This window comes from Eumetopias jubatus, unplaced genomic scaffold, assembly GCF_037043125.1.
Source record: "Eumetopias jubatus isolate StellerSeaLion01/CBP00866 unplaced genomic scaffold, mEumJub1_p1.0 scaffold_7, whole genome shotgun sequence".
Lineage (NCBI taxonomy): Eukaryota > Metazoa > Chordata > Mammalia > Carnivora > Otariidae > Eumetopias > Eumetopias jubatus.
The window spans coordinates 27,823,239-27,849,297 of record NW_028274813.1 but is presented as its reverse complement, the minus strand read 5'-3'; the positions used below and the strand labels follow the sequence as shown (position 1 = coordinate 27,849,297).

General features: G+C 45.0%; 2 protein-coding genes across 3 annotated transcripts in view; one reads left to right on the top strand and one right to left on the bottom strand.

Moving 5' to 3' along the window:
* ZNF410 (zinc finger protein 410) overlaps window positions 1–12,944 on the top strand; it is a 40,599-nt gene extending 27,655 nt beyond the window's left edge. For both annotated transcript variants that reach the window (XM_028097447.2, XM_028097455.2), the window contains 5 exons: window positions 49–138; window positions 2,577–2,702; window positions 3,439–3,579; window positions 5,003–5,130; window positions 10,359–12,944. In XM_028097447.2, the coding sequence (XP_027953248.1) occupies window positions 49–138; window positions 2,577–2,702; window positions 3,439–3,579; window positions 5,003–5,130; window positions 10,359–10,397 (524 nt within the window). In that variant the 3' untranslated portion in view covers window positions 10,398–12,944. The remainder of the gene's footprint in view (window positions 1–48; window positions 139–2,576; window positions 2,703–3,438; window positions 3,580–5,002; window positions 5,131–10,358) is intronic.
* FAM161B (FAM161 centrosomal protein B) lies at window positions 12,278–25,953 on the bottom strand. The gene is made up of 9 exons (XM_028092154.2): window positions 25,836–25,953; window positions 23,222–23,544; window positions 21,758–22,308; window positions 19,853–20,199; window positions 19,112–19,239; window positions 16,884–17,048; window positions 16,546–16,645; window positions 13,862–14,004; window positions 12,278–12,879 (listed from the first exon to the last, which is right to left on the bottom strand). Exons 1-9 carry the CDS (start codon window positions 25,887–25,889, stop codon window positions 12,771–12,773), a joined length of 1,920 nt encoding a protein of 639 aa, XP_027947955.1. The 5' UTR covers window positions 25,890–25,953; the 3' UTR covers window positions 12,278–12,770.
* Between the last annotated feature and the right edge of the window lie 106 nt (window positions 25,954–26,059).

Here is a 26,059-nt window from a genome sequence, read left to right as displayed (position 1 = left end):
TAATAGTTCATCAGAAGACTGACTCTTTATGTCATTTTCTGTCTCTAGGAGAGAAGCCTTTCCTTTGTGAAGCCCAAGGATGTGGCCGTTCCTTTGCCGAGTATTCTAGCCTGCGAAAACACTTGGTGGTTCACTCAGGTACTAGAACCCGTGCCTTTCATAGATTTCAGGGAAGGTAGAGAACCAAAAGGGTAAAAGGGTGGTGGTGGTGGGGAAATGGCATAAAGGAATCTAGAAAGAAACAAACTGTTCAACATTAAGTTTACTCCTCATGACAGAATCAGTAATCAAGGCTCTTGATAATTGGATTAAAAGGGTTGTATAATCAAGGGGGGAAAACCTAATTGCTTTATTCTCAGCTGAGCCATTGATTGAATTGCTTTCTAATCCAGAGCTTTTCTGAGGAGATCAGAAAATTTATTTGGCACTGTGTTGGGTGCTTAATAAGTTACATCAGATATGGGCCATGGAGGTTATTCAAAACAGAGATTGCCAAGGCAGAAGTGAACTCAGGAGTGGAGAGGGATTCTAGAATGGAATCAAGTAATTGTTCAAATGGATAGCCATGGGAAGTATAGGGAAGCCAAAACAGGAGGAGTGGAGAGAAGGAACTGGAAGTTATTTATGATGAGGACAGCAAAGCAATTCAGTGGGAGTGAGGGAGTTGGAGAGGTGTAAGCAATCAGGGATATGAATTTCAGAGTTGAGCTCTTACTTGATGACAAGTTCTAAGCAGAAGGTGACAAGCTGTTAACCTGTGGGTTAGATGTGGACTTCCAGGTATGTTTTGCTTGGCTTGTAGAGTGTTTTTATTTTATTTTAACTTAATTTTATTATATAAAATTATGTCAAACATACATAAGAGTAGAGAAAACAAAGACATTTTCTTACATAACAACAATACTGTTATCATACCTTTCAGAATTAACAATTCCTTAGTTTTATCTCATACCCAGTGCATGTTTCGTTTTTTTGCAGTTGTCTCAAAAATGTCTTTTACAATGGGTTTGTTTAAATCAGGATCCAATAAGGTTTAATTATTGTACTTAGTTTAATTATTATACTTAGTAAGTCTTCTTTAATCTAAATCTGTCTATACTGACTTTTTTTTTTTTCATGCCATAGACTTATTGCAGTACAAGTTAGTTGGGTTTTATGGAATGTCCCACATTCTGGATTTGTTGGTTTGCTTCCTTTTATGTTATTTAACTTGTTCCCCTAGATTTCCTATAAATGGAAGTAAGCCCTAAAAGCTTCAAAGGTTCAAAGATTTGGGAAGGATGTGTTATAAATGGTTGTATGTGTTTCATTTTGTATCATCATATCAGGAGGCACACAGTGCTTGGTTGTCAGAATTTATCAGTGGGTTCAGGTGGTAACACCCTGATCTTCACATTGTAAAGTTCCCTAGCAACTTTTGCCGTATGGTTTCATGAGTGATGCCTGAATTGGTTATTTCATTAGGATTGTAAAATGGTGGTTTTCTAATTCTATCATTCTGTTCACAACAGTTGGAATTCTAATGTGTATAATAAGTGTCTTCTCTATCCAGTAGGGCTGTTTGGTAATTTGCATAGGAAAGGCAGGAAAAATGTGTGTTCCTTTTATTTTCATTTCTTTTAATTATGAATTTTCAAAATAAGAAATTGGTGCTCTTGCTTCTTCTAGTAAATTCATGGATTTCTGTGTAGTCACTGTATCAATCCATTGTAGTTCTCTTTGAACAGCTTTTTTGATGTATAATGCACATACCTTAAAGTTCATCCATTGTAAGCATGCAAATCAGTGATAGAAAATATATAGAATTGTACAGTCATCACCACAGTCCAGTTTTAGAACACTTCTGTCATACCAGAAAGTTCTTTTATGCCCCCTGGTTGTCAGTTCCTGCTCCCACCCCCAGATCCAGGCAACTACTGGTCAGCTTTCTGTCTCTATAGATTTTCCTTTTCTGGAAATTTTCTGGCCACTTCACTTACTTTGGCCACCTACTAATCTCCTATAGGCATGTGTTTCTGACCCCAGCTCTAAGTGTCATTGTCTGAGTAGATGGAAGAGTGACTGAGAGCTTTGGACTTGAGGACACGGAGGAGAGTTCACATCACAGTGTAGAAGAACCACCGGTGTACACGTTGATGGCTGTGAGAGTGGTGGCAGAAGTGGGATAAGGGGGTATTCTGAACCCAGGGTTGGAATCCTTGAGGATGGTACATGTTCTGGAGCTCCATGGAATACTGTATCTGGAAAGGGAAGGAAATGTTCTGGGTGGCTGCCATGATCTGATATCAAAGAGGTTGGGAAGGCAGCAGTACAGTAGGTACTGTAAGGATAGGAGTCGGGAGCAGTGAGCATGCTAAGCCCTGCTGGTGAACTCTTCCTGCCTTCCCTGGTGTATGAAGGTTTTGAGGCTGGGGACCACCAAGGCTGGGTGGAGAATGGGAGAAGGAAAAGCCTCTTCTGTTTAGTTTAACAGTCTCTGAACTTCTCTGTCCAGGTCTTGAGTCCATTCTCTTGATGTCAGAAATGTACCCTATTTTTTTTTTGGCTACCCTGTCTTAACCTGCTCTCTCTTTCAGGAGAGAAGCCTCATCAGTGTCAAGTCTGTGGGAAGACCTTCTCTCAGAGTGGGAGTAGGAATGTGCACATGAGAAAGCATCATTTGCAGCTGGGAGCAGCTGGGAGTCAAGAGCAGGAGCAAACTGGTGAGGAGAGAAGGTGGAGTGGAGGGCTGTATCTTCTGGGTTCAAAAAGCCAAATAACTGGCCTATCTGGTTATTTGGAAATTTTCAGATTCTGTGTTAGGGAGAGAGACCTAGTCTCATTTGATGGACTAGTGGTTTCCAAATATAGCTCTACAGTAAAATCTGTAAGCTTTTAAAATGTATATATTTGTGTTGCCATCCACCCCTCACCCCCAAATAAAACAAAACAGTTCAGACTGATAACTGAAATTATTTGGGAGTAAGATCCCAGAATCTGTAGTTTTGGTTTCTATAGTGAGTTTAATGGTAACTAGTGCTGATCCATGAACCAGCATTTAAGTATTACTGTAATAAAGTGTTCTGTAAGACAAGGGTTTAAACATTTTTTACATAACATTCATTATTCCCTTTTTACCCTAACTTAAATTTGATAACTCATTTTTATTTTTTTTCCATGTATTTAATCAATTATTTCATTCCATATACTCCTTTCCAAGGATGCATCCATCCCATTTCATATATTAATTCTCCACATGCTGATCGCAGGCAAGGATGTTTATCTATGAGGCTCCACCCTTCCCTTCTAGGTTTATTCTTGTTCCCCAAAAGTAGATAGCATCCACGATACAGGTTAACTTCCAGTTCTGAAAGGAAAGGCCAGCTTCCTGTGAAGGAAAATGGGGACCAGGCACAGCCTTGCCTGCAGCGTGTCTCTCACATCCTGTTCTCTGTGCAGCTGAGCCACTAATGGGCAGTAGTTTGCTTGAAGAGGCTTCAGTAACCAGTAAAAACCTGGTGCCTATGAATTCCCAGCCCAGCCTTGGTGGAGAGTCCTTGAACCTACCAAATACCAATTCTATCCTAGGAGTTGATGATGGTAAGACTTTCAACTCTCCTTTATTTGGGGGAAAATGGGCTGCAACTAGGGACTAAGGAATGGGGTTGTCTCCAGAATGAAGGTTTTAATTAATTTCATTTCTCTTGAGTGGCTGTGGTATGATTGCGTAGTATTTGTGTTCTTTGTCTCTGGGATGGATAAGTGAATCTGTTAAAAAAAATATTTTTTTTATTGAACAGATGATGTAACAAAAGAATAAAGAGAAAAAAATTTAAGAAGAAAATTATCCATAATCTTAGCATCCTAGCCCAACTATTTCTATCTTTCCTATTGCAGTTATGGAAGAACTTAACTTTTAAAACATTTAAACAGAACATAACCAGGTTTTACAGAGGAGATATAAAGCAATTTCTCCATACCTTCAAAAGCCATATCTTCTGGAGAAAAGAAAGGGCTCTCTAGGAAACAGTTGCTCCTCTCTGGTATAGAAATTTCACCCAAGTTACACAGGCCAGGCCCTCTTCTCTGAAAAACTTAACAGGTGAGGTCAGCATGCATTTATTCAGTGCCTACTGTGTGCCTGGCACCATGTGAAAGATAAAAGTAGAAACCAGGGACCTTAAAATCTAGTTGAGAAGTCAAAACTTACGTATGGGAAACAACATTGAGTGAATAGAAGATAGTATGTAAGTAAATGCTAAACTACACAGTACAGTCTGGAAGAGCAGTATATATTGAAAGCCCCGTAGAAGAAACTTTGATTTATTAGAGGCCTAAGTAGTTTGTGTATAAACTATTTCCAGAAGATTTTTACAGTGATCCCACTGAATAAGTTCGAGATCCTGTGTTTTAGTTACTCGTATCCCACTCAGTCAGTTTTGTGTATAAGTGACCATGTTTGTGTAAACTTCTGTGCGGAGCCTACACGGCCCAGCATGCTTCCACAACAAGCCTACTCGGTTTTGTAATATGATACTAGTGCATAGTTGAAGCGTGGGACACAGAAATTGCATGGAACTACTTTGCCATTCTTAAGGAAGAAAGTCTCAAGGGAGGAAGGGACACTGAATAGGAATTTTGAAGCCGGATTTAAGTTCTTAACTTCTGCATAGTATGCTGTTTATGTCGTTGGTGGCTGCTTTAAGGGTAGGCTGTGGTCCCAGGATCTGCCTGCCTCGGCAGCTTTTGCCCTGTTTCATGCATGGCTAATCCAGCTAACAGTGCTAAAGCCATACTACTCAAAATTGGTATACTGAAAAATGGTCAACTCTTATATATCATGTCTTCCCATCCCCCTTTTGTAATACTTTCCAAATTCACTGGTAATGATGATTATTATCAGACAGGAATTAATTTGGAAGGAATACAGGAATATGGGTTTTTCAGGATGGGAGAGGCTTGATAATGCAGGTGGGTATATCTGTAGATTCATTTTTCGTTGAAACATTCTCTGCTGTTTCAGAGGTGCTTGCTGAAGGATCCCCACGTCCCCTGTCTTCAGTGCCTGATGTGACACATCACTTGGTGACCATGCAGTCAGGGAGGCAGTCATATGAGGTTTCTGTCTTAACTGCCGTAAATCCACAGGAGGTAAATCTATCTCTTGCCTTTACTTTGTTTCTGTGGAGACTAACGTGGACAGTGGTTGGGAATCTAATTTAGATGATCTGAAAATTACTCCAGTTTCCCTTTCCTGGAAACTTTGTCTAGAATATCTTCCTTTAAGCCAAGCATGAATCCAGCTTAATTTAAGCTTGATTGTTAGGGTCTCCTGGATTGGGAGATTGGTCACTCACGACTGGGTCTCTCAGCTTTAATTTCCTTTATATACATACCTTACTGAATGATATCTGCTCCTACTGTTCTCTGTCTATGACATGAGGATGCTGCTTTTATTTTATAAAGAAAATATCCTGGACAGAGTGGTCCTTGAGCAAAAAAGACAGTGACAAAATCATGGAAAATAATCATTGTTCATTTTATTAGGATCATATGTCTGGGAGATACCAGGCTGAACCAACTGGGCCTTTAAGGACGTGTTCACTCGCTTGTGGAATGAGAACCATCATCTAAATCGGGGAGAGGTTTCAGATTGCTTCTAAGATTCCCAACTCTACGATCTTAGCTCTAACCCAGAAAACAGAATGAAAACCAGTCAGGCTTCTAGAATCTTAGGGTATAGTAGATGACTCCATCATGAGCTCATTTCATATGCATAAACTTTTGCCAAAACCCAGTATCTTGGATGCCTTTGTATTATAGTAACTCTTACAGTGTTCTGCCGTCTTTCCCCCTGACCTTTTCATTAGAACCTGATACCACAAAATCAGCTGTTCCAGTATTCAGGTGACTGCATCCTATATTAAATATTCCGGATTATTCTGTAAGATTCCTGGGGATGCCCAAGATCACAGGGCTCTGGACATGCGTGTTAATGATTCTGCCAGAACCTTTCCTTGTATTCATCATTGTGACCCATTGTCTGAGTCTTGCTTATATTATATTGAAAGTTTTTTTGCTATTGATTCTGTTGGTTCTTTGCTAAGCCACCTTCTCCTGGCTACTGTTTTGGAACATTTCTCACCTATGAAGACTTCCTTTATTATTTCCCCTCTTCATTTATGTATTTTAAAATTTTTATTATGAGAGTTTTCAAAGAGTGTAGTGAGAGAAAGTATAGTATAATGAACTCATGTACCTATCCCCCCAACTTCGACAGTTAAGTTTCTGCTATTATCTCTTCCCGCCTACTTCTTACTGTTGCTGTTCTGTTTGTGCTGGAGTGTTTAAAAGCACATCACAGATGTACCATTTTATTGTAGATATTTCAGCACATGCCTCTAACAGGTAAGTACTTTTTCATAGCTCTCATGTCTTCATCATACCCAACAGAATTAACAATCATTTATTGATATCCTCGAATACTTAGTCTGTGTTCCTTTTTATTTTTTCTCAAAATGTCTTTTAATGGTTGGTTGGTTGAAATTAGGATTCAAAAAAGGCCCATGCACTGCATTTGGTTAATAATTCTCTTTATCTCTAATAGTCTTCCCCACCCTCCACTCCCTACCCCGTTTTTTTCAGAATGACTTAACTATTTAATAAGAATTTCCCACGTTCTGGTTTTGGCTGATTGACTCCTTTTGTTGTTTAATATATTTCTCTATCCACAGATTTCCTAAAAACTGGTAGTTAGGAGCTTAGATTCATGTTTGTTTTTTTCCCCTTGGCAAGAATATTCTATAGGTGGTACTCTTCCTGTTACAGCTCACAGCAGACATGATGTTTAGTTGTTCTCCTCTTTTTTTTTTTTTTAAGATTTTATTTATTTATTTAACTGACAGAGAGAGAGAGAGACAGCGAGAGAGAGAACACAAGCAGGGGGAGTGGGAGAGGGAGAAGCAGGCTTCCCGCTGAGCAGGGAGCCCGATGCGGGGCTCTATCCCAGGACCCTGGGATCATGACCTGAGCCGAAGGCAGTCGCTTAACCAACTGAGCCACCCAGACGCCCCTGGTTGTTCTCCTCTTACTGAGCTTAATGATTGACCAATGGGTTACATAAAAATTTTGGCAAATGTTACTGGTCATGGCCTAGATCAGTTTTTTTTATTAAGGCTTGCAAAATGGTGATATCCTAATTCCCTTTTTCTTTCTGCTTTTATGAACTGTGATTCTTCTATAAAAGAAATACTTCTCTCATCAACTATTGGATTGCTCTAAAATAGTTCAGAAAAATCATCTCCTTTTTTATCTAGTGGAAATTATTATCCTGACAAACCAATCCACAGCACTCAGGGTTTTCCTTTTTTATATTTGAAACCTTGGAGCTTTTCTCTCCTGCTAAATACCTTTTTTTATTGAAGCGTTTCAGGTTTTCTCAAACAAATGCCAGATGTATTAAAACATAGTCAACAGATACTTCATACCTAATGAAGTGCAAGGCCCTCTGTTGGGTACTAAACAACAGTAAACGAAGTACAGCCTCTGCCCCAAAGAGCTTAGTCAGACTTCGGACCTCTGCCTTTTATAACTGCAAAATGGTGCCCCTGGAATTGTGCTGTACAAGAGAGAATGGGAAGGGTGGCAGGTCAATAAGTGGGGCAATTTTTTATATAGTGTAGGAAGTACTAGTTAGGGGGAAGTCAGGGAGTAAGTTTTAGAGTTTAAGTTGAGACCTGAGGGATGAATAGCAGTGATCTTGATGGATAAGTGGGAGGGATTGGAAGAAAATAACAGGCAGCAATGTGTACAAGGGCAGAGGTGAGGGAGCAGGGCACAACTATGGAACCACAAAGGGTTGAGTAAGATGGAATGTGGAATGGAAAGTGAGAGCAGGAAGGATAAGCTGGTTTCTCTCTTGAAGGGCCTTCACTTCAAGGACATGATTTTATCCTGGGGACAGTGGAGAGCCACTGCAGGGTATTAAGCCAGGTATGACATGGTCAGATTTGTGTGTGCAAAAAGTCCGGTAATAGCACATTTGTTCCCCTCGGACCTAGGCACGTGGGTCTTGGATTCAGGGTGTCCTTGTCTGAGCGATGCTTACTCACAGCCTCAGACAGACACAATACCCCAGACCACCTTTAAGAAACAAAAGAAAACTTGGCCTTCACCTCAGGAGGACACTAAGGGCGTACAGGCCCTAAGCACCCAATTTCATGATGGAAGCCCAAGATACTTCATAGAAGAATATTAACAACACAAAGGGGAAAGTGCTGCCCTTAGTGTAGCTGAACATCCTAGATGATTACTTTTCCCTCATGGGTCATCGCATATTTAACAAACACACCCTCTGTCTGAACCTCACTTCTGTGTTTCCTTCACTGTTACCTCTATTATTTTCCTCATCACAGGCATTTCCACTGCTCATCCCTCCTTTTCCTTATCACGGCAGGCTTACCACATCCTCTGATACTGTCATTTTTTAAACCTACAAGCCCCTCAAGGCTCCAGGTTTAGTCCTCTTCCTCATCTAAGCTCCTGGTACTAACTGACCTTCCTCCAGTGATTGAGGGATGTTGATTCCTTAGGGATTCGCAGATAGAAGAAGGCTATTTGCAATCCTTTTTTTTTTTTTTTTTTTAAACAAGATTTTATTTGAGAGGGAGTCAGAGAGCAGGTGGAGGGGCAAAGTGAGAGAGGGTCTTACCAGACTCTTAGCTGAGCTCGGAGACCAATGAGGGGCTTGATCTCACAACCCTGAGATCATGACCTCAGCCAAGACCAAGAGTAGGACGCTTAACCGACTGAGCCACCCAGACGTCCCAGCTATTTGCAATTTGTAAATCAACACATGTTCATTTCAAATTCTGGTGCAGGACTTGATCCCAGGACCCTGAGATCATGACCTGAGCCAAAGGCAGACACTTAACCATCTGAGCCACCCAGGCGCCCTATCAAAACTACATCTTATTCTGATGGTTCAGACTGGACAATTTTTATTTTGCCTTCAGTGTTACCCAGTCTCCTGCAAATCAGAGGACTCATTGTGCCGGCCCACCTGGGACCCCAGGGCTTTCGGACCTTTGCTGACTAAAAGGCATCCCAAGTGGGGTTCTGTAGTCACATTGAGCTCACATTCTTGAACTCAGGAGGCAATGTAAATGATTGCCAGCTAGCCTTGAATATATCAGAATTTGTCCTAAAAAGGAGGAAAACAAATTACAAATTCTTTAAGATTTCTCATAAAGTGCCATTGCTAAATTTGAGTGCAAACATCTGGATCTTGACCTAGATTAAAAAGACACCACTCTTACATCCCCACCACATAGCATCAAATGAAATTTGTGGTTTAAATTTTTCTTTAAATTTTGTTTAAATTTCTTCATATTCCATCCTATTCTACTGTATAAAGTACTTTCATCCAAATTGAGATCACCAGGTAAATCTATCTTCAGCCCAAGAATTTATCTGGTTATATTTTACTAAGTCAAATTTTTATTCTGAATTTCACTGTTATTTCCATCTCATTCTCATAATAAAACGGAACCCAAGTTCATCAGTTATTGTACAGAACTGCCTTTCAACAGAAAGCCTTGAGTGTAGAGTAGAAAGTCTGTTTTAGCTGCCGCCCTCTTGGAGTCTCAGGCTTGTCTCCATCCTAGGAGAGGTATCCTTCTAAGCCCTGGGAATTGCTGGGTTCCTTTTTTTTTTTTTTTAATATTTTATTTATTTATTTGACAGAGAGAGAGACAGCGAGAGAGGGAACACAAGCAGGGGGAGTGGGAGAGGGAGAAGCAGGCTGCCCGCCGAGCAGGGAGCCCGATGCGGGGCTCAATCCCAGGACCCTGGGATCATGACCTGAGCTGAAGGCAGATGCTTAACGACTGAGCCTCCCAGGCGCCCCGAATTGCTGGATCCCTTATGAGTGGTTTCTAGCTCTCATAGAACTCATTGGGAATAGCTTCCCATTCCTCTTACTTCTCCTTGAGCGTTCTGCCTGTACTTTGGACCAAACACTGACTGACGTAAGATTTTTTGTTCTACCATTTCTGACGTTATCTGTAAGTTATGGATGCCTCCATCACTGACTAGTGAGTACGTGACTACACAAACAATAGTTTGGCTTATGGACTCAGGATCTTTTATTGCCGTAGTGAACATGCCAGCATCATGAAGTGGCCAGAATGCTATCCCAAGGCCAGGATATGAAAGAGATCTATCAGTCTACGTGGTCTCTTGCTTTGGAGCTAGGTATCCTTGACTCACCTCGGCTGTGCATTCCCCACTTCCACTCATAAACCTTTTCCTTAGTACGAATTATTTTTCTGGTATTCATTGGTAGCCTTTATTCCAGATTTGGTTTTCATCTTTTACAGTTACTAAACCAAGGAGAATTAACTGAAAGCCGGACATGAGCACGGGCACCGATGCCTGGAAGAGCAGCTCTGTCTGATCCCAGAGTGCACGTAGTGGGAACAGGATGCTTCTGGCTCATGGTCTGCCAGAACCAAAATCAATCTGTGAAGGACAGGACCCCACGTCTGCCTCTGTTCATCTTTCCTGACATAGAAGATGAATGTGGGAGAGCTTCTCTTCAAACCACACCTGATCCAGACAAGAAAGCAGTGAATGTGGGCTGGGTAACTGTACCTACCTCTCTTCCCACTACAAAATTTTGGGAAGGACTTCTCCCAAAAGGGAATTGGATTATGTGTTGGCTGAAATTTCTTCAGTATGACTGTTGAGATGGGATTTTCCTCTGAAGAATTTTCATACCCGACTCAGCTGTCTTTTCACATGGATGAACTAAGTCCTGCCACCAACCATAAAACTTCACCAAGAAGTTGCGCTTTCGAGATGCCTTGTTGCTTTGGAGAAGGGAGTGATGTCAGTTCTGTTGTGGCATTATCCCTTTAGCAACCTGAGTAAGAGACTCTCTGCCACTGGGCTGCAAAAAAATAAATTACTTGAATCCCTACTTGGCCCGGGCTGAGGTACTATCTTGTCATATCCACTTCTACTTGGTCAGTTTGCTTTCTTTGTTTATGGAATATACAGTAGCATGTTAAAAGGTTTTTTGTTTTTTTAAAGTTAAATATCACATGATTCAGAGCTTCAGTTGTTTTCCCTTTAAATAAACAAGACAGCCCAGTCAGTTCTTTGGTTCCTTGTTTTGGACAAAACCTGTTTCCTTAGAGAGGAGATTAAGAAAATAGTTCAGGCTTTCCCTTTAAGAGAGGGCACTGATTTACCCTTTGGATACCATGCAGGTAAAACTGAGCCCAGGAGTCTTGGGGAACAGGACATGACCATCTTCATCTCTAACTAGCAAACCTAGATAGTAGTTATCATAGTACTGCTCTGTCATCACCAGAAGGGACCATGTCTGAGTCTGGAAAAATGGCAGTAATAGATACTTTTGAATTTTTCCAGAAAGTTAAAAAAAAAACAAAAAGATGAGAAATGTGCTTAAGAGTAGGCACTTTTGCTATCATCCTGTCTCTACAGCTGTTAGAGAATATTTAATTAATCATTGGTGAGAAGAAGAGTGTTCCAGAGATCACTTACTAGTAGAAAATCACGGCTGTCAGAGAATTTTCGCTTTATTTAAAATGAACCTCATGCTGACACATACATACCATGCACACAGTGGTGTATTCTAAGCAGATAACAGGAAAGAATTAACTGCTGTAATAAATAAATACAGTTCTTAATTGTTAGTGACATGCATAATCATCCTTTGCTATGTAGATTGAGTTCATGTCAATTTCTTGTATTCTTAATTTGCCAGTTTTTACTTCCTGTAGCCTTACTTTTATACTATAGCATGGTTCTTAATTGGCAACATTTTTGCCTGCCCCCTGCCCTACATGTGGCAATATCTAGAGGCATTTTTGTTCGGCACAACTGGGGAGAGGGAGTTACTGGCATCTAGCAAGTAGAAGTCAGGGATGCTGCTACACATCCCAGAATGTACAGGACAGCTCCCTCTCCCAACACCCAACACAGACTCATCTGGCTCAAAATGTTGATATACTGAGGTTGGGAGACCCTGTACTAGAAGCTGCAAGCTTGTCGTCCTGCAGGTGTTTTGTTACTCCCACACGATATTTTTTTTTTAATTTTTTTTTGATGTAGTGTTCCATGAGTCATTGCATCTAACACCCAGTGCTCCACGCAGAACGTGCCCTTCTTAATACTCATCACCAGGCTGACCCATCCCCCCACCCCCTCCCCTCTAGAACCCTCTGTTTCTCAGAGTCCACAGTCTCTCATGGTTCGTCTCCCCCTCCGACATCCCCCCTTTCATTTTTCCCTTCCTACCCCACACAGTATTTCTTAATAATTTTTAAATTAGTTGCCAACATGCAAATTTCTGGCTTCTGTTGAAAGCTCGCTTGATCTGGCAGTTCTGGGCCTGTGTTCTAGCAGAGACTGTAGTCTACTGTCTCCTGTCATACCCAGCCCATGTGATCTGTCTCCTAACTAGCCTCTCGTAGGCATTTGGGCTTGTGCCCTTTTTTTTAAAGTAGGAGGCACAAAGCAAGAATGCTTAGCTCTGATCCCTCTGCCCTGAGGTTGTTCACTTTGATTTACTTAAACCATTCCCTATTTGTCATCTGCTTTTTTTCCCCCTGCTACTTCTCTTTTCCCCATTCTCCAAGAGTAGCCATTGACTCAGAAGCCAAGTTTTGCCTGCCTTGACTCAACCCCAAGTTAGCTGGTTAATACTGAAAAGCAGTAATTTTAAGTGCTACTGATTAAGCAAGTGATTTGAAATTAGCAATTCATAAGACAGCTCTTTCCAGTTCTTTCTTGGGGCTTGTAGGCTGCTGTAGAGATTCTTCTAAATCCTGCTGTGGATTTCTGGTGCTGAGTTTTGTAGTTTCATGGGTGCTACAGAATAAATTAAAGCATTATGAAATAAAATGTTTTTAATTAAAGCATTATGTAAGGCTTAAGGATGGTTTCAACATTTTCATTATTTTATATGGGGTGTAAAGGGAAATTTCTAGGGGGAAACTGGGATAGGAATTAGGGGAGGGGCCATTAGGATTTAAGAAACAAAACAAAAGTTGAGAGTAATGGCGATACTATGCTTTTCTCCCCTTCACTTACATGATACCAATGGCGGGGTGCTGCCATTGGAGTTACGTTTTTAATGAGTGCTAGATTTTATTTTTTTTTAATTTTTATTTTTTTAAAAGATTTTATTTATTTATTTGACAGAGAGAGACACAGCGAGAGAGGGAACACAAGCAGGGGGAGTGGGAGAGGGAGAAGCAGGCTCCCGCGGAGCAGGGAGCCCGATGCGGGGCTCGATCCCAGGACCCTGGGATCATGACCCGAGCCGAAGGCAGACGCCTAATGACTGAGCCACCCAGGCGCCCCATGAGTGCTAGATTTTAACAAGCCATGGTGACCATGCTGAGGGGAAAAGAAAGGCTTTGATTGTTCAGGATAGTATAGCTTTTATTGTGGCTCTATATAGGTTTTTACCTACAGTTATCCAAACAAAAAGTGCTAGAAAAATAGTTTTATCATTTTATAGTAAGTAAAAATATACATTGGGGCACCCTTATACCCACAGACACACAGTGTATGTTTGTTCTTCAAAAGTGAAGTGGAAATACTTTTGATTGATGGCCCTGGAACTAGAATTGGAAAAATGATCTGTTTCAAATTGAAGGAATCTACACCTCATATAGTTACATTTTATTCACAACTGCACTATTCTCCCATTTTAAATGTGTTATGTGGAGATCTCTGGGTTAGTATTTTGTACATACAGGATTGTGATCTCAAAATATACAAGCGGTGGCATTACGAGGGATGGCAGTTTGAGAGCTGCAGGATAACAAGGAGCATCTGAGATTACCTGGGACAATCACGGACTTCTGACTGCTCCCGCCATTGTACAACCCGGCTGCCCTGACCCTTGTTCCTCACAAAGTCTTCATCCAGCCCAGCCTGCTTCAGGGTGTCTCGATACCGTTGTTCTGCGGCTCTCCTGGCAAGGTCCTGTGGAATGGAAATTAATCTGCTGGAGCTGTCTTATGAATTACCAGGTAATTCTAAATCACTTGCTTCATCTGTATGCCTAAAATTGCCCCCCTACCCCAACCCCCCATTAATGCTGGGCACCGATGTGCATGAAAATTTCTTAGAGCCTTTTCAAGCCTTAAAGTGCATAGGAACTACCTGAAGATCTTGTTATTAATGTAAATTCTCATTCGGTAGGTCTCAGATAAGGCTCACAATTCTGTACATCTAACACTCCCAGGAGATGCCAACTGTTGATTTGAGAGGCACACCTTTTAGAAGCAAGGATTTAGATTTTTGGAAGACCAAGTGAGACTCAGATGAAAAAATGGACTTAAAAACATTTTAAGATTTAAAAACAACCAGGGGCACCTGAGTGGCGCAGTCGGTTAAGCGTTCAACTCTTGGTTTTGGCTCAGGTCATGATCTCAGGGTTCCGGGACTGAGCCCCGGGAGTCCGGCTGCACGCTCAGTGCAGAGTCAACTGAGATTCTCTCTCCCTCTGCCCCTTCTGCTTGTGTTCTCTCTCTAGAGTAAATAAATATCTTAAGGAAAAAAATTTTATTTATTTATTTATCTATCTATCTATCTATCTATCTATCTATCTATCTATCTATCTGTCAGAAAGAGCGTGCACAAGCAGGGGGAGCGGCAGGCAGAGGGAGAAGCGGGCTCCCGACAGAGCCGGGAGCCCGATGCGGGGCTCAATCCCAGGACCCTGGGATCATGACCTGAGCCGAAGGCAGACACTTAACCAACTGAGCCACCTTGGTGTCCTTAAATAAATATCTTAAAAAAAAAAAAGATTTAAAAACAACCACGAGCGCCTGGGTGTGGCTCAGTCTTTAAGCCTCTGCCTTCGGCTCAGGTCATGATCCCAGGGTCCTGGGATTAAGCCCCACGTCGGGCTCCCTGCTCCGCGGGAAGCCTGCTTCTCCCTCTCCCACTCCCCCTGCTTGTGTTCCCTCTCTCGCTGTGTCTCTCCCTGTCAAATAAATTTAAAAAAAACTAAAAACTAAAAACAACCAAACCATTATCATGAACACTAAGATATCAAAAAAAAAAGAAAAAACCCACTAACATATAACAAATAGGAAATAAACTACACTAGTAACAGTTTTTTTTTTTTTTTAGATTTTTATTTGTCAGAGAGCATAAGCAGGGGGAGCGGCAGGCAGAGGGAGAAGCAGACTCCCCACTGAGCAAGGAGCCCAATGCTGGACTCAATCCCAGGACCCCAGGATCATGACCTGAGCCGAAGGCAGACACTTAACTGACTGAGCCACCCAGGCATCCCACTAGTAACACTCTTAACAGGATGGATGGTCTGCACGTGGACCAGAAAAAGGTTATTTTTTGTTTGTTTTGATTTAAACAAAATCATATAGAGGACTATTTTTCCTAGAGTGGTGAAACATCTGTTGAGATCAGAGAGTGAGCTTTGCTTGAAAAAATTAAAGAGGAAAGGTCATTATGAGAGATTTTGAACAATGCAAGTTGCTACGTAAACCCAAGACTGTCCAGCATGTGTGCGTCTGTGTGTGGCATGTATGGGGGTGGAGAGGAGTGTACCTGGGAAATGCCTAGATAACACACTGGCTGTAAGATGGAGATAATGTCCAGTAGTTGGAATCAGGTCACTCAACTTTTTTCTGAAACTGGAGAGAAGGATCTACAGAGTCTGATACAACCCAAAACCTCCAGGGATGATGGCCTTTCTAAGGCTGTTCAGATAGCTCCAGAGCTTCCTTAGGGAGAGATCTCAACTCCCCTAGAGGTCTAGAGAACACCTTAAAATGATTCTTCCATCCTGAAAGCCACTTAATCTGAAAGGGGCTTTATGGGGTGCCTGTGAGCATCTCAATGTCTGGAGACCCATAAATGTGCCTGCCACAGCTCTAGAGGCTGGGGATGCCCAGGGGACCAGCACTGCAGGGGGAGAGATGATGTTAGTAAGTTAAAGATCGTCTCATTAACACAGCCAAACTGTCCCTGGGTATGTGGGATCTAGCCCTCACCATGATTCAAACTGAAAGCTAGACTGTAGCAAACACTCCAGGAAGTGAAATACTCCCAATAGATGTTTCTCGAGTCCAGTCTTGGATGAAATCGGTCCAAGCAACATTCACCACTGCACTACTTAATGGGGGGGCTGGGGTGGAATGGTAATTAATAAAACAGGCCCAATTTAGAATCTTTCTAAGGCTCCAGGAAATGTTATTAATACCCAGATATTAAACTATTCCATCACTGGGATGCCTGGGTGCAACCTCAGTTGGTTAAGCATCTGCCTTCGGCTCAGGTCATGATCCCGGGGTCCTGGGATCGAGCCCTGCATCAGGCTCCCTGCCCGATGAGACTGTTTCTCCCTTTCCCTCAAACCCTCCCCCCTGGTTGTGCTCTCCCTTTGTCTCTCTCTCTCTCTCTGACAAATAAAATCTTTAAAAATAAACTGTTCCATCATTTCTAAGAGCCCTTTCATCCAAGACTGGAAGAAAGTGAATGATGGTTTAGTTTTACCTTGGTAACTTGTTCGAAGAGATACGGCCTCGTCTGTATTCTCTTCTTCATTTCTTCCAATTCTTTCTTATACTCTTTTGCTCTTTTACGGTCATTGTTCCTGGAATTAACAAGATTTTTAGAATGAATTCTCTTTTTCCAATCTGAAATACCCTTCACTCCAATTAAGCAGAGTAATTCCCAAGGACATTGTAAATTCCTAACTGTGCCTAGCAAAATCCTTGACTGTGTGCAGTTATAGGAGTCTACTCTAATGACTCCATTTTGCTGTTGTTCAAGGCCAGTGATCTGTTGGATCCCAAGACAGGCACACCCTTTGACACATGGAGGACACTGACCGATTCTCTTTCAGCTTTGCTTTGAACACCTCCTCCAGGCTTTGATGGGGATCCATGGCTTTCGCACGCAAGGTCACGGATTTAGACATCGCTTGACACTTCTTTTTGTGCATCTCCAACCACTGAGTACTCTCATCTGCTTTGTCCTTTTTTTCAAGTGAACTTCTAAGGAGAGGAGGCAAAAACCATACAGATGACCAACTTGAGTGTATTTAAAAGCAATCTTAGTAACCTCTCTGGAAAGTAAAATGGTGTTTTCTATGAAGGGAGTGATTTACCACACTGGCATTTCAGAAAGAATAGGTTTCTGAGATTGGCAGAACAAGCCTTCCCAGCACTATGGACACGGTGATTTTCTGCTCCAGGAGAAGTTCATTAATTGAACTGAAAAACATATGAGTTCAAATATCCTTACACTCAGGCTTCTGGCCTGTCTGGAAACAAAATGATTCTAAGAGCTGCCATTTGCTGAGCTACCTACTCTGAACCAAGAGCAGAAAGGAATCAAGTGCTTTATATCCATTATCTTCATAACTGCCCTATGATGTAAGAACTGTAAGCCCCTCTTTTTATAAGCAAGGAGATTGAGGTTCAGAGACGGTAAGCCACTTATTCAAAGCCACCCAGCATGCCCTTGGAAAAGCCAAGATTTGAACCAGGTTGTCTGACTCCCAAGCCTCTGCCCTTGACCACTGTGCTGTAAAGGGTGGGCTGGAAGGTACCTGGGGTCATGGTCCCTTGGGAATACAAATCTGCATTTTCACAGAAAACTGAAAAAAGGCCTCTTTCCATGCACAGTTTGGGGTTAACTTAACAGCACCTAGTTTGTCTAAGTATCATTTGACAAGGTACTGTGGAGAGTTCTACCAAAAGAAACAACAGTCAAGACTGTTGCATTTGGGGTGCCTGGGTGGCTCAGGTCGTTAAGCGACTGCCCTTGTTCGGCTCAGGTCACCATCCTGGAGTCCCAGGATTGAGTCCTGCATCGGTCTCCTGTTCAGTGGGGAGTCTGCTTCTCCCTCTGACCCTCCCCCTTCTCATGCTCGCTCTCTCATTCTCTCTCAAATAAATAAAATTTTAAAAATAAAAAAGGTGTATTTTTTAAAAAAAAGACCCTTGCATTTGGATTATTTACATTCAAATGAACAGATTAGGAAGGAAGGCATGAAAGCTGAGTCTGCTATTATATCAAACTCTCTGTTGCTGGGAAGCAGATATGGACATCCCCTAGAGGCACGAGCCTCTGGTTCCTAAGGCTTACCTTACTGGGGCCTCAAGATACTGATGCATTTAGCCTTCATTTAGTCGCTCTAAGACATCTAAAGAAGGGAGTATCCCTTGGATTCTAAATACATTTCTAAGATCCCCATGGTGGGGTCCTCAAGAGCCAAGTAGGTCCTGTGTACTCCTCTGTGAGCCCCACAGGAAAGCACTAAGATGCTAGTCCTCTCCCAGAGTTCAGCTGCTTGTATTACCACGACCTTTCCTGCTGACTTCAGCTCAGAGGTCTAGTGGAGGAGCTCTTGCTGGGGTGCTGGTTTGATGACAGCAGTACCATGACAGAGTCAGGTCAGTTAAAGAATTAAAAAGTAAGGAGGCTCCTGCTTCCCAACCAACTTCTGAGAGTTCCCCAAAGATGAATCTCAGAGAATCTCAAATCTGTGTTGTGGACGCCTTCTTTTTGTGACTGGGTCTGCCACCTGCCCCCATGTGCCTCCGCATTCCTGTTCCTAATGGCTCCCTCTTTCGTCTGTGGGTCTTCCCCCATGTTGTTCTCTCTGGAACCTTCTTTCTTTACAGCCTTTGGCTAATTCCTCATTCTTCAGAGATCTATTAAAGAGACCCCTGCCCTAGGCTGTCCAGTACCCCCAAGTTTCCCTGTATTCCCCCACCACTGCACTTCTTGCAAAATATGGTAATTTCTTTGTTTTTCTGTATTTCATACTAGATAATAAACTAGAGGTTCCATAAGGTATCTCCAGCCTTGCCATTTGACTGGCACAGAGTTGACACATCTGCTGAGCGATGGCCAGGTGTTCTCCAGCACTACATGTGTAGGGTTACGTGTATTCCCGTCCAGCTCAGAGAGTTCCCTTCCACCCCTATACGTCTCTCTAATAACTGAAGAGGAGGCCCAGCAGCAGGACGGTTTCTACCATCGGGATCAAGACCCGGGTGCTGACCACTGATCTCGATCCTGGGCCAAGATCTCGAGCCCGACCACTCACCTGACTGCAGATTCCCTCTTCCTGGTGACGTCCGTGATGTGCACAGGGAGGGTGTGGGCAGAGAGGGAAGCAAGGCCACTCAGAGAACGACTCCTTGGCAGGGGTGTGGCTGGCGGCTGTGGAGAGTCCTGGAAGAAACGAAGGTTGGTATTGATGGGACAGCAATGTGTGACTAGTTTCTATTCTAACTAGGATTCAATTTCAGTGAAGGACTAGTCAGACCAAGAATCTTTTTTTTTTCCCCCTGGGATTAGAGAAAGAGTCATGAGTTTATTACCAGGCCTAAAGTTGGATATCAATCCTAAAGTTTTAAAATCAGATGAGAAGAATTCTTTAGAATTGATATAGGGACGTGAGCAATTGGTCCCAACTTCCTACGTTCTAGACTTGCTTGGATTTATTTCTGCAAATTTCCTCTAGAAAAGTTCCCTCTAGGAAGGCAAGGAAAGGAAGTATTCTTATGGTTGTAAGTTTATAGGAATTGTGGCGTTTACAACTGAGCCAGTGTTGTTTTTTTTTTTTTAACTTTTTAAAATTTAAATTCAATTGATTCACATATAATGTATTACTAGTTTCAGAGATAGAGGTCAGTGATTCATCATCAGTCTTCTACAATGAGCCAGTGTTTTTTTTTTTAAAAAAAAAAAGATAGGAAAATGTCAGGAGAAGTGCCTCCCATTGAGACGGGCTGGTCCGCTGGGTCCCGGGCCCCGCCCCTCCGGCACCTGCCCGGGCTCTCACCCTCCTCCCTCCAGACGTGGTGGCATCACTGGGCCGCTGAGCGCGCCGCAGGCTGCTGGTTCTCAGCAAGAAGGGCTTGTTGCGAGTCACCTCCCTGGCGTCCCTTCTCTTGGCAGCTCTTCTCTGGAAGGCTCTGTAAAGGCCTTCGTAGTCAGGGACGGCAGGATTCACCCGAGGCTGGAATCCAAAGTCAGGGTGCAGAAATGCAAGCTTTTCCTTCTGGGTTCGGGTAGCTGTGCGAGGCTGTGGGTCAGGTCGGCTGCCGGAGAAGGCGATAGGGGAGGAGGCCTTCTGGAGCATGTCTAGGGCTCGCATCTGGATGCGAATTTTCCTGAAGAGTTCTGCTTCTGTGGAGAAAAAGTCAGGGAGGTGAGGGAGAGAGGGGACCCTACCGCATCCCTAAAGGTTTGGAGAATGTTCCCTCAAACACTAGCAGTAGTGTGCCGGAGCTGACCGACAGCTTTGTGGGAATTTCGGGCACCAGCCGACATCATGTGGGAAGCTCGGCATTGGCCAGGAGAAGTGTACTTAGACCACGGAAAATGGCAAACACTACAGATCAGCTTGCTTTGTCTTTTCTGGAGAGTTCGCTCATAAACACTGGCCAGGACACGGCGGCCAGGTGCCACTAGGCTGTGAGGCAGCCACCATGGATACCGACTGAGTGCTCTCTGTGGTTCCTTCTTCCAAGGCGGAGCTGGAGGGGCAGGCCGGTCATCCCTCCTCTCTCAGGTCCCCCCCCCGCCACCGGCTCAGGGCAAGTCCCCACCATCCACCCAGAGGCTCACGCTGTTGCCCAAATCATTCTTGCCTGCCTTCTCTGCTCAGTCCCAAGTTCTGCGGTCTCTGCTCTTTAAGCGTGCTCCAGTCTGGCCTCTCCTCACCATCCCTGCTGCTAATTTCACCATCTCTCCACTGAACTGCTGACGCAGTGGCCTACAGACCAACATCCCTCCAGGCCCGGCCCTCCCCGCCTCAATGATCTTCCTGAGCTGCAGATCTGATCCCGGAGCCACCCGACTTAGAGCCCTTCAGGGGCCCTCCCCCAGTGCCCTTGGATGAAGTCCAAATTTCCTCCCACGGCCACAAGCCCCCAGGTGTGGCCCGGCCTGCCTCTCCCTCCCCATTCCCTCTTCTCTCCGGCCCCTTGTTCCTTGAATGTGCTCAGCGTCCTCTGACCTCTGCGCTGTTCTCTCTGGCTCACTCTTCCTCCCTCTTCCCATCCTTCAGGGTCCGCCTCAGCGCTCACTTCCCCCAGGGCCTTTCCCTATCTGCTCCGGCCGCTCACCACATGCGAAGCTAGGTCCCTCTGTCCTGTGCTCTGTGAGGGGCAAGCCTTTCATCCTTGCAAACCCCTCAAATCGGTAGCTTTGTTATCTAGTACCTGTCTTCCTCCCGCGTCCACCAACTCCATGTCTGTCTATCCCAGACAGGGCTGGGCACCTTACTGAACAGTAAAGCCTGAGTCCTTTCCCCGAACCCCATTTCTTGGAATGGGCATCTCACCAGGATGAGGGAGGGGTGGGAGCTGGCCTCAGGGCCAGCTGGTGGCGGCACTGGCCTAAGCCGGCCCTTGGGTGTGTCGCTCTGGCTCTCCGTTCTTGTACCTGAGCGGCTGCCCGCGCGTTCGCCGCCTCACTGGCAGGGCTCACAGGACCAAGCTGGGGAATGCTGTGCCACCTCGCATGGCCCGCTCCTGCCAGGGCTCCCCGCGACACAGACAGAGCCAGCCCTACCCCGTCGCCTGCCCTGAGCGTGGCCTGGAGGCCGGTCCTCCCGAGCAATGAATTTATCTCCCAGCCAGGCTGACCCCCGAGTCTACGTCCCCACAGCACCTCTTGGTAGCCCCCAGGCAGCAGGCAGCAAGGTGAGGGCGGGGGGAGGGGGGGCGGGGGGGGTCTTTACCCTGGAGTTTGTCCCCGAGGGCTGGCTCCAGAATGGACTTGGGGATCCTTCTGGTGGCCCTCTGCTTGGGGGCCTTGGCCTTGGCTGTGGCGGCCAACTCCCTCTGTTTAGCAGCTTCCTTTCTCTGTTCCTCCTTCACCAGGAAGCTGAAGGGCTTCAAGGAGGAGAGGAGCAGTTCCTTCCTCTTCTGGATCCCTGCCTGCCTGCGGGCCTCGTTGCGCTCCGTGATCTCCTGGTAGAGGGGCAAGTAGACGTGCGCGGGCACGGGCTGTGCCCGGAACTGCCGGTGGCACTCGGCCTCCTCCTGACCCTGCTGCTGGGCCTGCTTCCTCTCCCGCTCGAAGGAGGCAGGGGAGGCCAGCCACTGGGCCTTCTTCTGGGCCTCACGCAGCGTCATGCGGAACGGCCGAGGGACGGTGATGGATGATGCCCAGGAGCTGAGGCTTCTGTGCTGCGAGGGAGGCCTGGAGCCTGAGGGTGGCGGGGGCTGACCCTTGGGGTCGTCGGACGGAAGGCTGCTCAGCGAGCTGCAGCGCCTTGTGGAGCCACACCTGGGGGGAGAAAGCAGCTGCGTGGAGGACACAGCAGGCTGGAGGCTGGCTCCTCCTCCCGCTCCTCCCCAGTCCTCCCGCCCAGGAGGTGGCAGCTGGCTTCTCAGCCTAGCATCACCCCACAGGCCTCTGAGCCTGTGCCTCTCTCAACTGGGCCTCCCTCCTTTCCGACCTCAGGCCATCTAGCAGCCCATTAGGAAGTCTTTTCTCAGAACTGATTCAAGAATTGCCACTTTGTATTCTAATATTTTCTGGGTTTTTTTCTTTAAAGATTTTATTTTTTTAAAGTAATCTCCACACCCATCCTGGGGCTCGAAGTCACAGCCCAGAGATCAAGAGTTGCACACTCCACTGACTGAGCCAGCCAGGCGCCCTGCATTCTAGTATTTTCATATGGGCGGGAGAACAGTGCAATGGTACCCAGCAGGGCTTTAGAGTCGGACCCAGGTTCAAATCTTGCTTCAAACAATTACCAGCCGTGTGACCTTTAGCAGGGTTTGCTTGGAACCTCGATTTCCTCATCTGGAGAATGGCAAAAATAATATCTACTTACAGGGTTAGTGGGAAGAAAAAATAAATATTAAATATCATATAAATGCAGCGCACATGCATATAACAGGGCTTGGCTAAGGTAAATGTACCTTGTTGCCATTCTCAGGGAGGGAGTGAGAAAGGCATCCCTTTAATCAATTCCAGTGCTTCCAGTGACTAAGGGTAACCCAAAGTGATTTAGGACGGCCGGGTAGGAACCAGAACATGTTTGGCTCCAAAGGCTGATTCTGAGCTGGAGTCTGGGTAAGGGACAACTTGCAGAAGTGGTCTTTGCTTTACTGGGAAGAGGATGAGGCCCAGAGTCATGATGTGACTTGGCCAGAGTTGTGCATGAAGCAGCTGGGGAACTGCAGTGCCTTACCTTGGAGACACGGGGTACTGGACCTGTGGCTTCCCCCTGCCTTTGTCTTGGAAGAAACTCTCCAGGTCCTCCTCATCTTCGGAGAAATTCTCACCGCTGTCTGGGTCAGACTCATAAAGGGATTCCAACAGGCACCACTTGCCTTTCTGCTTTAGTACCTCCAGGGTCTCGTAAAAGCTCCCAGTTGAGTCAGAAGAATCAGAAAGCGTCAAGTCCTCTGGGCCAAGGAAGTCATCCAGTTTGCCAGCCCTGGGCAAAACCAGCCCATCCCCAGACAACTCCTCTTCTGTCTCCGAGTCTGAGGAGGACTTGGGGGGAAATACCTAGAGTGAAATAGAATAAACGGGTCAACTATCACTTCAAATTTACTCAAAACATTAACCATTAATTTCACTTTGAATAAGTCTCTGCATTAGGGACTGGGAAGGAAGAAAAATGTGTTCCTTACTTTAAAGAAATTTCACAAATTGGTATATGGGGTGCGCTTGGTCGAAGGGCAGGGAAAGGAAGCGACAGGTGAACAGTTACAGAGTACCGACTCTGCGGCATGCACTCTGTCCCCTGCACTCCACGGACCCCACCAGACCTGGGCCACACCCTGGGCCTTGCCCTATTCGGGCTTTACTTGTTGCCAATCTTCCTTTACCTGCACCTCTGCTTTCCTCCTAATTCTATCTAAGATTCTAGCTGCCCCCTGTTACTAGGAATGAATAATTAACTAAACAATGTGGTCTAGCTGACAGAACAATGTCATAGAAAGTGGGCTTAAATACTCCATTCATTTAGAAAATATTTATTTGGTACCTAATGTGCATTGGGCATTAGGCTGAGAACGAGTCAAACAAGGTCCCTACTCACAAAGCTTACGTTCTAGTGAGAGGGAGAAAGACAATATAAGGTGACAGTATGTTCAACCAAAGACATTAAGGTGAGAGATTACACAGTGATGAAGTGGTTTGGGGAAGCTTTTCTGTTGATAAAAGCCCATCAGATAAAGACCACTAGGAATAGTCTCTATAATCAGAGTTAGGTTTATTAATTTGTTGGAGTACACCATGAAAAATTAAGGGAACTTGCAGGGTGGGGACTTTCAGTAAGAGGGTGGGGGGAGGGCTTTTTCTAGGGTTGGCTTATCCTGAATGGTTCTGAGGATCTGAATGGATGCTGTCATGAAGAGGGCACAGTTCAGTAAGTGAGTGATTGAGCAATTTTTATTCAAAAGGTAACTAGAACAAAGTGAGGCTGGGTAAGTAATTGATAGGTAAGCATCATCAGTTAGAAAGAGGTCTTAGTCTTTTTGCAGGTACACTTTGGCCCTGGGAGGAACATTGTTTTCTGCTAATCTGGCTGCTCACCTTAACTGTGCCTGTTACAGTCTGCATTGTACTTTCTCAGTCCTGGGCTGATTTTTACTTTCTCAATGCAGAGGAGTTTTAGACCGACACCCGATTGATGAGAGGGAGCCAGCCCTGCTAAGATCTGGGGTAAGAGCGTTCTGGGTTCAAGGAAAAGCAAATGCAAAGGCCTTGAAGAAGGAATAAACTTGGCTCTTGGAGAGGTAGAAGGAGGGCCAGTGTGGCTGGAGGACAGTGGTATGAGATATCCTTAGAGAAGCAGGTGTGGGGTCGGGATTGGACTGGATAAGATGACTGGTTGCATCTAGAAATCAGTTGGAGGTAGGCTGCTACAGGCCTCCAGGTGACACTTGGTGATGATTCTCTAAGGTCCAGCTCTAATACTGAAAAGAACACTGGATTCTGATCAAAGGTATGTATGCGCTCCAGCCCTTGCGCTGCTACTGAGGAGCATGGGATCTTGGGAAAGAAATTTTTAAAATGCCTTTATTGAGATATAATTCAGACACCATACAATTCATACAATTCACTTACTGAAAGAGTACAATGCAATGGGTTTTAGTATATTCACAGAGTTGTGCAACCATCACCACCATCAATTTTAGAGCATTTCAATCACCCCAAAGAAAGCCCATACCATTTAGCAGTCACTCTCTATTTTGCTTAGTCCTTCCAACCCTTCCCTCCCTGCCAGCCCTAAGCAACCACCAATCTACTTTCTGTATGGACTCTATGGCAAATTTTTTTTTTCAATTTTATTTATTTGAGAGCGAGCAAGCGAGCGAGCACGAGTGTGGGGGAGGGGCAGAGAGAGAGGGAGAAGCAGATTCCCCGCTTGAGCAGGGAGCCCGATGCGGTGCTCGATCCCAGGACACTGGGATCAGTCATGACCTGAGCCTAAGGCAGACGCTTAACTGACTGAGCCACCCAGGTGCCCCACTGTGGCAAATTTCTTATTCTCTCTGTGCCTCAGTTTTCTTTTCTACAAAATGGGGACGACATCATACTATAAGTCCTAGGGTAGTTGACAGGATAAGCGAAAACCGAGGGCCATCGCTGTGGTTCGACGAAGGGCCTGACATAAGGCTCAACCCCTTCCTTAGGGAGGCCGCCGGCCGGTCCCTAAACGCGGCCGATTTTAATCCCACGCCCCCGTGCGACACGCCCCTGTCGTGTCTCCAGGGCAACGTCAAACAGTTTCTTAGAGATTCCTTTCCGGGGCGCAGACCTAATTCCTCTCCTTTTCGTTCTCTCCTCACCTGACGGCTCCACTGAGCGCCGCCCTGGGCTCCCGGAGGCCTCCCAATGGTCATCTTCTCCGCGAGGCAGAGACGGAGGCGGCGGTCACAGCGGCCGGCTACGAGCTGGCTGCGGTGGCGGTACTAGCTACGCGATCAGGTTCCGCCCCTTTCTAGCTTTGGCCTCTGATTGGCTCCCAGGCGGATGCCTGACCAGTCCGCCTTCCCAGGGAGCCTCTAATCTT